Source organism: Acomys minous, assembly GCF_964271855.1.
Source record: "Acomys minous genome assembly, chromosome: 12".
Lineage (NCBI taxonomy): Eukaryota > Metazoa > Chordata > Mammalia > Rodentia > Muridae > Acomys > Acomys minous.
In genome coordinates, this window is record NC_140493.1 from 3,517,354 (window position 1) to 3,531,382 (window position 14,029).

Genomic DNA, 14,029 nt, shown 5'->3' on the forward strand with positions numbered 1-14,029 from the left:
TCCCAGCACTGGGGAGGCAGAGGCAGATGGATCTCTGTGAGCCCGGGACAGCTTGGTGTACAAAGCAAGTCCAGGACAGCCAAGGTTACACAGAGAAACCCTTCTTGAAAAAAACCAATCCCTCCCCCCCACCTCCAAAAAGTAGAACAGAAACCATTAAAGTCCTCAACCCTTTGTTTTGTTTTGTCTTTTTCAAGACAGGGTTTCTGTTTAGCCTTGGCTGTCCTGGACTCACTTCACAGACCAGGCTGGCCTCGAATGCCTTGAACTCACAGTGGGCCACCACGCCCGGCAAAATCCTCAACCCTTTGATCTCTTAACTCATACGCTTTTTATAATCAAAGACTTATACTTAGTATCCCAACAAGAACATAGAATTCCTTAAAAACTACTGGGAACTGTCTAAAATAAATGTCAACTGCTATTATTATTATTATTAATATTATTATTATTTATTTATTTATTTTGTTTTTGTTTTTTGAGACAGGGTTTCTCTGTGTAGCCTTGGCTGTCCTGGACTCGCTTTGTAGACCAGGCTGGCCTCGAACTCACAGCAATCTGCCTGCCTCTGCCTCCGGAGTGCTGGGATTAAAGGCGTGTGCCACCATGCCCGGCTCAGCTATTATTTTTTATCTTACCGATTTTTTTGGAATGGACGGCTGATATTCATAGCAGCAGCATTTGCTTTATAAGATCCCGGTGAACTAAAGCCATTCACAAAACTACCATTGGGAAACGGAGCCTAGAAGGAAAATGTTAATGTTTAGTGGTAAGGGGTAAAATACTCCAGAGAGTTTTGAGAAACCCAATAAGCTACCTTAACAAATCAAGAATAAAAACGTCTGTACTTACTCACTCCTACAATGTTCACATCACACACCACTTTATCATAAATACATCACTAATCATCACATGCAAAACCCCCTCTCACAATAAAATTTTACAACACTACAGTCATCTAAAAATCACAAGGGAGTCAGTTGGGCATGTGGTGCTGGCACCAGGTGGATCTCACTTCCAAGGCCAGCCTGGTCCACATAGAGTTCCAAGACAGCCAGGGATACATAGTGAGACTCTTTCTCAATCAATCAATCAATCAATCAGGATTTATTTTCTTTTTCAATTCACTTAGCAAAATGTAAAGAATCAGGTGGTAGATACTAACAACTTAGTTTTGGCGATATGCTTATACTGTGTAAGGAGCTATCACAATTTACGTAGAAAGCAATCCAACACAAAACCAGTGAGCTAGATTGTTATTTGTTTTTCTGGGGGTGGTGGTGGGGGTGGTGGAGAGGAAGCAATTTCTGTGGCAACTGTGGCTGGTTTGTAACTTGCTATGCAGACCAATCTGACCTTGAAGTTCCAAGGATCCTTTTAATACGACCTTGTGGGTGCTCTAATCACAAACAAATGCATCTACACCTGGACTTCTTAGCTTGAACTAAGTGTTTTACTATTCTGTAAGAGTCTCACTTACCAGTGGAGTTTCAAAGTACGGCGCAGGGCTTGGAGACCAAGACTGAGGCACAATACTGTACACAGAGTACTGCTGATGAGGGCTGTAGACTGGCTGCATGAAGACTGGCGAGGGGTAGGGGGCTGGAGCCTGAATGGGCTGGGCGTACATACTAGAATCCATTAATCGATAACCGTTCTTAGCAAAAAATGTATTGATGGCTTTTATCCTTGCCTAGAAGAGGAAAACAGTACAAGAGGAAGTGTCCATTGCAACAAATATACTCAACTTTTTATTTTTACACATATCTTATGATTTCTTCCTGCTTGGAATCAACAAAGCAAAAGAAAATGACAGCTTAATTAATTAATACAAAAGTGTGGACTTGGGAAGAGCCACAATAAACAAGGTAAAAATAAGTGAGCTGGGCCTGGATCACTGCTCCAGAAGCCTGCTGTGCTCTTTCCAAGGGAAACCTTACCATCTGTGGCCACACAAACTTGGAGGAAATCACGTCACAGGAAACAGCTAAGAACAGAATGGTTCCTAAAGAACATTTATTTAACTTAAAGTTTAACTTAGAAACTGCTATCCCATTAATTTCAATATTGCTTTGTTTTGGCTCTTTGTTGGCCCCAGACAAGCACGGGTCTATACAGTAAAACCATAAAAAGATAAAGAAGAAATTGCTTATGGGAAAAAGGACACTGAAGCTGTTACAATGAAGACAGCAGTTGTGGGTCAGGAAGTAAAGACTGAGGAAAGAGATCAGAGACTCTTAAGGCATATGAAGAAGAAGAAGGAGGAGGAGAAAGAGGAGGAGGAGGGTGAGAAAAAGCAAATCTCTTAAGAACTGTGACAGGTTCCGCCAGCAAGGAAAGGTAGACAACTCTACACATTAAGAAAAAAATAAATGGGATTAAGTTTTATTCTACAATATCAAATTAGTGAAGTTCCAGCAAAGATCTAAATATAAAACCTTTTAAGTCATTAGGAGACACCAAATGATGTCACTGCAGCCTCAAAGGGAACCATGATTAAAAAAGAGAAACAAAGACAATGGTAGATAAATGGCAATTGGCAACTGAAGCTCATTTGTAATATGGAAACTCGCACTGTCACCTACCCCACAGTAATTATAAAACTTCAATGTCAAGTTCTTCAGGTCGTGCCTGCTGTACTGCCAGTTCCTTGCGTCCTGACTGTTACTTACTAGTCAGCCATTCTCCTCAGTGGTCAGTGGAGAACACAACAGTGCCCATCTCATTGGGTGTTCTTTCAACCGCCTTGAGCTTGCCTTGAACTCGCTATGTACCTCAAGCTAGCCTGAAACAAATCAACTCTCTTGTCTCAGCCTCTTGAATGGCGAGACTACAAATATGAGCCATCACCCCTTGTCTGTCTCACTTTGCTTATAAGGATGAGTTAACATGTGTGCAGTGGTTTAAACAAACTGATAAATAATAAGAAAACAAGGAGAGAGACAGTAAAGCCCAGCGATGACTGTGAGGCTGCACCAACTGTTGGAAGTCAAGCGATGGTAGCCATGATGGGAAGACGCAGGAAAGCAAAGTCTATGGATTTGACAACAGAGAGCATGGGAACACCGAGACTAGTGACGGCAACTCCTTCCCAAAGGGATGCTACTGAGACAGGGCTCAGTGACTGTTAAAGAAGTATTCCTACTATTCTTCATTTTGAGATCTAGCATCGTGGGCTGTAAAAACCAGTATAAAAACGGTGATTCCCTGTAAAGAACTTCTGTATTCAGAGTGTTTTCATGTCCTGCCATGTCAGCAATGTCTTTAAATGACTATAGGCTTCATATAACATCTGTTCATGTATTGATTCTTTTATAAGAAGCAAGACAATAAACAAACCCCCAACAGTCACCTCCCACCAAAAGAGCTTACTTCACACTAGAATCCGGCGTATTTACAAATGTCTGCTTACCATGATTGGCTTGCCCTGAAATGTTTTTACTTCTTCTCTTAAGTATTTAAAAGCCTGTTAAACAAGAAACGAGTGTTTATTAGCACTGAACATTTCATTGAGCCATCTTCACTCTACCAAGTAAGCTTGCTAGTATCAGTTTCTAAACTGGGCAATTGGCCCTGCTATGTGACTGTGTGCATTGTGACCCCAACACTCAAGAATCACAGCGGAAAAGGGCTTTGTTGCCAGCAAACCAGACTTAGACAGAGCAAGGCAAAAATACTGGAACTATGAACCTGGAGGTAGTGAGAGGAAAAAGTAAGAGGAAAAAAACAAAAAACAAAGCCCCAGTTAGTTTGTAGTTAACGCAGGAAGTTGGTATGGAGGCCAGTGACAAAGGCAGAACACAAGAGACCCAGGTATCACCAAGTAGCAACTTCTAATTTTAATCAGCTGGTAGTGGTGGCTCACAACTATAACCCTAGCACTGAGAAATCTGACACAGAGCTGTCAGCTTGTCTGATACAGCCTGGCCAACCTTGCAGGTTCCAGGGCAGCCATGCTTCCACAGTTAGCACCTGTCTCAAAATAAACACACAAGACGAAAATACCCAGCACTCCTGCCACCATGCAAATACGCAGGCTCAAAACAAAACAAACAAAACACAGTTCCAGGGTGCTCAGCACGGAAGCCACTGTGAAAGGTCACATCTGCCATCTAAGAATCTGAGGAGATCGCTGTGAGTTCGAGGCCAGCCTGCTCAGCCTGGTCTACAAAGTGAGTCCAGGGCAGCCAAGGCTACACAGAGAAGCCCTGTCTCGAAAAACCGAAAAAAAGAGCTGGAGAGGTGGCTCAGAGGTTAAGAGCACTGCTGTTCTTCCAAAGGTCCTGAGTTCAATTCCACAAGATGGCTCACAATTATCTATGATGAGATCTGGTGCCCTCTTCTGGTGTGTAGGCACACGCAGGTAGAATGCTGTATAAATAATAAATAAATCTTAAAAAAAAAAGCCGGGCGGTGGTGGCGCACGCCTTTAATCCCAGCACTCGGGAGACAGAGGAAGGCGGATCACTGTGAGTTCGAGGCCAGCCTGGTCTACAAAGGAGTCCAGGATGGCCAAGGCTACACAGAGAGACCCTGTCTCGGGGAAAAAAAAGGGGGGGGGGGCTGCGGGGGATCTGGGAAGAGGTGAGGAAGGAGGACTGCCATGTTTAAATCCAGCCTAGGCTACCACAATGAGTTCCAGATCAGCTCCAGCCTCAGAGTGAGATTGCCTCTGCCTAAAACACCCCCAAAACCACCATTTTAAAAATGTAGGCCTACTATGTGCCAAAACCACCATTGACCACATAATTCCAAATCTTTACATTCATTTTTTTAAAGTCTGTGTTAGTTGGATGGTGCACACTTTTAATCCCAGCACTTGGAAGCAGAGGCAGGCAGATCTCTGAGTTCAGAGGCCAGCCTGGTCTATAAAGCGCTCCAGGACAGCCAAGGCTAAACAGAGAAACCCTGTCTTGGAAAACCAACCAACAAAACAAAAAAACAAAAACAAAGAACAACCCAACAACGACAAAAACACAACAAAAAACCAAACAAAACATTTTTGAAATTAAAACTGATAGAAGTGCGTGTAGATGATAAAGAAGAAAGTCAACTGTCAAGTAACTGCAAAGTATGGCCAAAGTATACCAGTCTTGGTAAACAGGTTTTTTTTTCTTTTTTTCAACATCCTCTTACTCTGTAACCTAGGCTAGTCTTAAACTCGGTTCATTTTTGATCCTCCTGCTGTAAATAACAGGAATGCACCACTATCTTTTCTGTTTTTTTTTTAATAGAGGATTTCATGTAACCCAGGCTAGCCTCAATCTCACTTATGTAGCAAAGTTGGTCCTGAACCCCTGAACCTGTCTATCTATTCCTCCCAAGTGCTCAGAGTGCAGGAGAGAGCCCCTGCATCTGGCTTCCTTTCAACAAAACACACAACTTCCTTTTCCACTAAGATTTTTATTAGGAGAAACTTTTTTCTTACCTGCTGTGCATCTGTGTCTGACTGGAAGGTGATATACCAGTTGCTGTTGTGTGCAAATTCACAACTTATCACTTTGGGGCAATTTTCATTTTTAAACAAAGCTTTCACTTCCTAAAAAGAAAAAATACAGTGCAGTTACGTCTGGTTTAAGATTTGCAGATTATCTTATGAGAGACAAAACAGAAGCCCTTCAGCTGTAGTGCTGCATCTCCCTCCCAGTACTGTCTCTCCAGTGTTTTTTCAACAGGAAGGAAGCCTTGTACAGTTACAACCGTCACTAACACAGTATCATCCATGCATTCTTATTTAATTTAGACATTTTCTCTGCAAGAGCATCAGATGTGAACTCTTTCTTATAACCATACAACAACAACAAAATATCCAGGAAAGAAATTATGCCAAAACTGAGATTGGTAAGACAGTTAATAGCTGAAAAGAACTTACAAAGAGGGAGGAAATGAGTATTAGGTATGTGAGCCAGCAAGATGGCTCAGCAGGTAAAGGCTCCTGTTTACAGGCTGGCTGGCCGCGGTCAGTCTCCAGGATCCACATGGTACCAGGAGAGAACTGACTCCTCCTACAAGTTGTCCTCTGACCTCAATACACAGGCATGGTACTTGAGCACTCCAAAAGATGGAGGGACGGACGGACGGACACACACACACTCTCTCTCTCTCACTCTCTCACTCTTTCTCTCTAGCTAGCTAGAAAAATAAAGATGAATATTAAGTACTTATCACTAGAGAATTAATACAAATATTTACTGGACTTATCAGATCAAACGCTAATTTTGTACTCAAATTAACCCCATGCTGAAGCTATCTGCATTTGTTTTTAATCACACAAGTCCATTTAGTGTATTTACTTTTTACTGCTTTTAGGTTTAGTAAGTCAACATTCCAGATACATAACATGAATACCAAGGGCCAAAGACTTAACTACAAAGGCATCATATCTGTTACATAGATATGGCTTTAAAATTTACTTTCTAAATTACTAATAAAGTACAATAAATCAGTCACTAAGCAAGTCCTTCTTTAATTTACATCCACAGACAATTTAGAGTGAAGATCATTCTACAGCAATTAAGAAACCTAAGCTCTAAAATCAGACACAGTTTCAAATTTAGCCTGTCACTTAATACCACTTACCCTATTTTTGTTTTTAAAATCATTCTAAGGCTCAGGTTCTTTGTTTGTATAACAGAAAATAAAACTCTGGCTTTAACTAACTGTAGAGTAAGTCATCCCTGGTAGAATTATTAAGAAAATATGTTTGTGTTTTTTAAAAGGGTCTGTTTCTATGGCATACTGTTTTACTCAAATATTACTTTATTCCAGGACCTGAACGAAACTTGGTCTTTATGACTGTAGCTTTGTCTTATATTTTGCTAACCAATCCTGATTCAAATTTTTTTCGCTGTTATTAGATGAATCCTCCTATTTAACAGTCAACCAAGTCAATCCATTTATAATTAGTATCACTGCAATACTCAAGTTGTAACACAGAAATACACATTTTCCTCCTTTACTCTGCTACTTCAGAGTTAACAAGTCAACAGCAATTAACATGAGAGCACTGGCTTCTACTCTGCCCACCCCCCCTCCAGTTTAAATACTCAAACAACAGTCAGCTATAGTAAGAGTCAGTGATTACCTCCACTGGTGTTGTCTCAGGAATTTCTCTGAGAATTACGATACACCGCTTATGACTTGGTCTCACCTTCTCTCCCTTCTCATCAACTTGCACCATAGGAGAAGCTGGGGAGAAAGTGACTCACTTAATGGTGATGACATTAATGATGCCATTAAAAACTATTAGTTCATTTCTAACAAAATAAACTGTCAAGTGCTAAGGTAAAAGCCAAAAACTACTGTCACATTAAAAAAGGAGGTTTGTAATCAAAGACTATGGAATGCTATTTGCTAAGTAGGTACCTGGAGCATCAACACAGTTTTATGGTCAAGCAGAGAAAGCTCTAAAAGCAGCTATGAGGGGAAGGTTCAGGATGAAGTTTGCAAAGTTCTAATCTGAGCAGCTGGGGTGTTGTTCTGTCTCTCTGCTCGCTTTCTACATAGCTAAGACTGGTTGATTTTAAGAAATGACATCCATACATGATCTAGAAGTCATAAATGGTCAGGAAGTGGTGGCGCAGGCCTTTAATCCCAGCACTCTGGAAGCAGAGATAGGCAGATTTCTGTGCGTTCCAGGCCAGCCAGGGTAAGACTCCACCTCCTGAGTCCTGCATTAAAGCTGTGTGCCATCATGCCTGACTTTAAAAAAAACATACATCTAAGGCAGTGGTGGCTCACACCTTTAGTCCCAGCACCTGGGAGGCAGGGGCAGGAAGGTTTTTTCTAAAGATTTATTTATTTATTATGCATACAATGTTCTGACTGCATGTGTGCCTGCTGGCCAGAATAGGGCACCAGATCACATTATAGATGGCTGTGAGCCACCATGTGGTTGCTGGGAATTGAACTCAGGACCTCTTGAAGAGCAGACAGTGCTCTTAACCTCTGAGCCATCTCTCCAGCCCCAGGCAGATTTCTTGAGTTCGAGGCCAACCTGGTGTACAGAGTGCTCTAGGACAGCCAGGACTTCACAGAGAAACCCTATATCCAAAAACAAAACAACAAACAAACAAAACAAAACCAAAAAAACAAAAACAAAAACAAAAAACAAAACCCGCCAAAAACGGAGGCAGGGATGGTGGTGCAAGCCTTTAATCCCAGCACTCAGAAGCCAGAGGCCAGCCTGTCCTACAAAACAAATTCAGGTCAGCCAGGGCTGGCACAGAGAAACCCTGTCTAGAAAAACTAAAAGAAATGAAAACACCAACAAAACCCCTAACTGGATAGAGTAACAAAGCCTGTGATCCCGGCCAGCTCTTAACGGCCAGAGGAGGATCACAGCAAGTCAAAGCCAGCCTGGTTTAAGCAACCAGACAGTGCCTCAGAAATCACAGAAGGTGGCAAATACAGTCTTGGGTGAACACACAGAGTCTGAAGCCAATCTGGGGAAAAGGAAGTCTCCCAGGTGATAGTGGTGTTCGATGTGTGTCAGCACTTGGGGGGCTAAGGGTGAAGGATAATGAATTTGAAGCTATCTTGAACTACACAATCAGACCTCATTAACTGGTGGAAGGGAAAGCTGAGGAAGGTGAGAAAGCAGAAGAGAACAGGAAGAGAAGTAAGAATAAAACAAATGAGACCATTCCTATACAACAAAAGTTAATGCTTGCTATGTGAACAATATTTTAAAAACTATAAGGTCGACATAAAAGCTGCTATTCAAATGTACATATATATTTGGTATTTAACACATATACATACTGAAAAGACACTTAAAACAATCCTGTGTGTGGTCAGAAATAAAAAATATTAACTTTCATAATTAAAAACAAAGAAAGTACCAGGCCGTGGTGGCGCACGCCTTTAATCCCAGCACTTGGGAGGCAGAGGCAGGCGGATCGCTGTGAGTTCGAGGCCACCCTGGTCTACAAAGTGAGTCCAGGACAGCCCAGGCTAACACAGAGAGACCCTGTCTCGGAAAAAAAAAAAAAAAACCAACAAAACAAAACAACAACAACAAAAAAACCAAACAAAGAAAGTAAGAAAAGCTAAAAGGTATTTACATACATCTCAATACTTCGAGAATCAAATCTAGATCTGTAGTCAATTTTTTTATTTCTTCCATGTTGGCAACTGTCCATATTGGGACAAACTGATCACTATCCATTTGAGAGATCAAGTAAAGATCCTTTGATAAATTTTCTCTGAAAGACACAAACAGAAGCAATTATAATACACAATCCTTAAAAAGCACTTTAAAATGTGCCATATTCATGTCTATCACTATATCAAGAAATAGCAGCAGAAACACTAAGATGATTTATGAAAAGTTCAGTAGTTGCATCAGCTCAATTTAAAACATAATAATATACCAGCAACAACCCCAATAAATAAGGTTTGAATTCCAAAGCATGTGGGGACAAATGGTATTGTAACCATAACTTGAATCACGGATGATAATTATGTAAATCATTTATTTTTTCATGAACATGCTTGACTGACTTGAAAGGTATTTAAATTAAAGTGAAAGACTATGTAAAGTAGTCTGCTCAAAGGTGGCATTACTGGTGTGCACTACTGTGCCCAGTTCAAAATCTTACCTTTTGTTTACATCAAATAGTCTTTAAAGCAGATTAAATAAGACCATCTGTAACTTTTTATCTAAACACCTCCCTTCTCAGACAGACCCATCTAACTGTGGCTGGCTGCTGCGACTGCTGCACACCTTTAATCCCAGCGCTCAGGAGGCAGAAGACAGATCTCTGAGTTTGAGGCCAGCCTGGTCTATAGAGCAAGTTCTAGGACGGGCAGGGGTACATACAGAAACCCTACCCCCAAAACTCAAATAACACACACAGAAAGAAAGCAGTATTCTGGATTCTCCTTTCTCTTACTTAAGTTGTTCAATTTGAATTTTGTACCCATAGCAGTCATCACCTAAACATACACTAGCTGTGTATTTATTGTGTTTGTGGCTTTGTGTCTCAGGCAGATTATGAGTTTCATAAGTTTCATGGGTTGATAATGGTTTAAAGGCCTTATACGGAGCTCGAGAGATGTCTCAGGGTTAAGAGAACTTGAATAAATATCCAAAACACTCTCATGGCAACTTATGCCTGCCATCTGATGCCCTCTTCTGGCCTCTGCAGGCAATATATGTATGTGATGTGCAGACACTGGCAGGCAAAATGCCCACTCAGATAAAGTTTTTTTTAAAAAAGAAAGAAAACCTCCTTATGGGCCAAGGGTAAGCTCCAAGACCTTTAAAGCAAAATTCCACTAAGACAGCTATTGTTGTATTTAGCCTATAAATTCAATCGGTGGCAGTTATTTGTTGGAAGAAGGGTAATAAAAGACACCGGTTGGTTTAAACTCACATCTCTCATGAAAGGACAAACTAACATCAGAGCAATAAATGATAGTACTTAATAACAGAAAAGCTGTGACCTTGCAGCGGCCGTGTTCATTTTTTAAGAGAGTATTTATTATTGTGTATACAGTGCTCTACCTGCATGTACACCTGCTGGCCAGAGGAATGCATCAGGTCACATTATAGGTGGTGTGAGCCACATGTGGGTGGTGGGAACTGAACTCAAGACCTTTGAAAGAGCAGCCAGTGCTCTTAACCTCTGGGCCATCTCTCCAGCCCAGCAACCCTATTCTTATCAAACAGTATCAAAGTTTCTAAACAAAACATAGCTGTCAAAAGTAAATCAAACTGATAGTGCACCTAAGACTCCTATTCACAAGTTAACCTGGTATTCCATGTATCTTGGCAACGTTGCTGAGCTACAAATGCTATTTGCAGACTGGCTGTAAGTGCGTCATAGCTCTAATTACGACACGGTAGATCATGGACAAATACTCTTCTTGCAGAAACTAAGCTGTGTAAATTCAAACATGTCTCTGGAGACATGAGAGAGCTATGGAAGCTTCAAAGACAAAATTACTGAGGTACCAGGAGGTTTGTTTTGTTTTGTTCCCCCTCCTGGTTTTTCAAGACAGGGTCTCTCTGTGTAACCTTGGCTGTCCTGGACTCGCTTTATAGACAGGCTGGCCTTGAACTTACAACAATCCACCTGCCTCTGCCTCCCAAGTGCTGGGATTACAGGCGAGAGGCAAAACGCCCATCTGTGTTAGGAGATTTTCCCCCCTTCTAGAACACATCTATGTATGGTGGCTCAGAGTAATTTTACTGGTCAATGGGGAAACCAGAAAAGGTTCTGAGTAGTTGTGTGTAGCTATGTGGTGTGTATTTTTAGGCAAGGGACCAATACTATCAATCAGCATCCACAGATATCTCTAATGCACAGAATTTTTTCAATGTTTTCTAGAACTTTAAAGAAAAGGAATGGAGACTATATAATTTATTTATTTTTTAAAGATCCGTTTATTTTCAGCCAGGTATGATGGTATACGCTTTTAATCTCAGCACTTGGGAGGCAGAGGCAGGAGGATCTCTGTGAGCTCCAGGTTAGCCAGAGCTACAGAGAGAAACCCTGTCTCGAAAAACCAAAACAAACAAATAAGAAAGAAAGGAAAAATGGAGAATACTACATTTGCATGTATGTCCAAGTTTGAGTTTATTTATTTATTTGGTTTTTGAAGACAGGGTCTCTCTGTGTAGTCCTGGCTATCCTGGACTTGCTTTATAGACCAGGCTGGCCTTGAACTCACAGCAATCCTCCTGCCACTGCCTCTCAAGTGCTGGGATTAAAAGCATGAGCCACCACATCCGGCCTGAATTATTTTACATACACCCTTTGTTTAGTTTGAGACCTGGTCTAAGTATATAGCCCTGGCTGTCCTAGAACTCACTAAAGCAGGCGAGGCTGCCTTCTAATTCACTCTTCAAATACTCACCAGGTGAGTGTCACAATGCCCAGCTGTAAATAGTTTTATGTACTGAAATTTTATGGTGTCTAACAAAAAATATTTCGATGTCATTTTCACCTGTAAATAAACCATTCATTTTGCTTTTATCTTAATAATTTAAAAATTACTTTCATGGGGGCTGGAGAGATGGCTCAGAGGTTAAAAGCACTGATTGCTCTTCCAGAGGTTCTGAGTTCAATTTCCAGCAACTACATGGTGGCTCACAACCATTTATAATGTAATTTGATGCCCTCTTTTGGCCTGCAGGTGTGCATGCAGACAAAGCACTGTATACATAAATAAATAAATCTTAAAAATTTTTTATTTTCATTTCATGTTTATGGAAAACTCAGTCTAAATATGATCCTAGGAAAAGTATGCAATAGAAACCTCACTAGCTGCCAGGAAAATATACAAATCCAAATAAAGGATATAGTTGGGCGTGGCGGCACAATTCTTCAATGCCAGTGCTTGAGAGGCAGAGGAAAGTGGATGGCTGTGAGTTTGAGGCCACCCTGGTTTACAAATTGAGTCCAGAACAGCCACCACGGCTACACAGAGAAACACTGTCTCGAAAAAAATAAAAATAAAAAAACAAAACATAGCAAAAAATATATAAAGACTATACTTTTAAGTACAGTTTGGAAATATACTCAAGAAGAAAATAATAATCATCTATCCCATAGGCATTTCATATCTATGAATCAAAAATACAAAAAGCAAAATATCAATTAAAAAAGAGTCTGTACCGTGAGAAACAGAACTCTAGTTGTTTTTTCAGACATTCTTTTAAATCTTCTGTAGAGATTGTTGAACTGCTTTCTCCTGATGGCAGAAAACAAGAGGGAAAAAACTGTTACCAAGTTATCACAGGTGGTAAAACTTACATTACACTCAGAAGTCTTAGAGTATCCACAAATTAAAATTACTACTAATTTCTTTCAACTTACACCTTTTCAGTAGTATTTCATACTAACTGAGGAACCACCTTATTGAGCTAGGGCTATAGCATTCTTCTAGCACATGTGTGGTAATGGGGTCAATATGAAGTGCCACATACATAGCTCATATGTATAAGGGCTGCCGAATATTGTCAGTAAAGTGCTTGCCACACAAGCATTCGCCTAAGCTCAAACTCCAGAACACACCTCAAAAAGTTAGACACACCACCGCCACCACAGTGCACACTTGTAATCCCAATACCAGGGGGTTCAAATAGGAGCGTGTTGGGGCTCACTAGCCAGTCAGCCTAACCTAATAGGTGAGTCCAGTAATAGACCCTGTCTCCAAAACTATGATGAAACAAGTAAACCGGTGTGTGCAAATACAAGTGTACACACACACACACACACACACACACACACACACACACACACACACACACACACTTCATCAAGAACTACAAAGGACCATTAATAATAAATGTAGTAGGCCATTATGATGTTCAATTCAACAGTGTCCTAATCTCTGTAAAAACATGAAAACCACAGCCAGGCAGTTGGCACGCTCTTTTAATCCCAGGCAGGCAGATCTCTGAGTCCAAGGCCAGCCTGGGCTACACAGAGAAACCCTGCCTCAAAAAGCCAAAAAGACTACTAGCTAAACTTAAATACACAGACAACAAGATGTCTGAAGCTGGATACATTATGTACTGTCTATCATTTTATCCATAAATTATACTGCTCAAGGATTAGTGATAAATTAACTTTATCAGCAATGAATGCTTTCCAGTTTGTGTATACGCAATCTTTAAACGTTTTTTACATTAGACGGGTTTTTTGTTGTTGTTGTTGTTGTTGTCTTTTTTTTTTTTTTTTGGTTTTTCGAGACAGGGTCTCTCTGTGTAGCCTTGGCTGTCCTGGACTCACTCTGTAGACCAGGGTGGCCTGGAACTCACAGCGATCCACCTGCCTCTACCTCCCAAGTGCTGGGATTAAAGGCGTGCACCACCACGCCTGGCTTTACATTAGTGTTTTGTCTACATGTATGCCTTTGTACCACGTGTGCCTGATGATGCTGGAGGTGAAAGAAGCCATCAGATCCCTAGATCTGGAGTAAGAGAGGGTTGTGTGAACAGTCATGTGAGTGCTAGGAATCAATCCCAGGCCCCCTGCAAGAGTGCTATTAAACCAATGAGCATCTCTCTCCGGCC

General features: G+C 41.0%; 1 protein-coding gene across 4 annotated transcripts in view; it reads right to left on the reverse strand.

The window, feature by feature from the left end:
- LARP4 (La ribonucleoprotein 4) overlaps positions 1-14,029 on the reverse strand; it is a 44,574-nt gene that overhangs the window by 11,539 nt on the left and 19,006 nt on the right. For all 4 annotated transcript variants that reach the window (XM_084751466.1, XM_084751467.1, XM_084751465.1 and 1 more), the window contains exons 4-10: positions 12,627-12,702; positions 9,070-9,206; positions 7,085-7,188; positions 5,429-5,539; positions 3,413-3,466; positions 1,481-1,693; positions 639-742 (exon numbers count right to left, since the gene is read on the reverse strand). In XM_084751466.1, the coding sequence (XP_084607592.1) occupies positions 639-742; positions 1,481-1,693; positions 3,413-3,466; positions 5,429-5,539; positions 7,085-7,188; positions 9,070-9,206; positions 12,627-12,702 (799 nt within the window). The remainder of the gene's footprint in view (positions 1-638; positions 743-1,480; positions 1,694-3,412; positions 3,467-5,428; positions 5,540-7,084; positions 7,189-9,069; positions 9,207-12,626; positions 12,703-14,029) is intronic.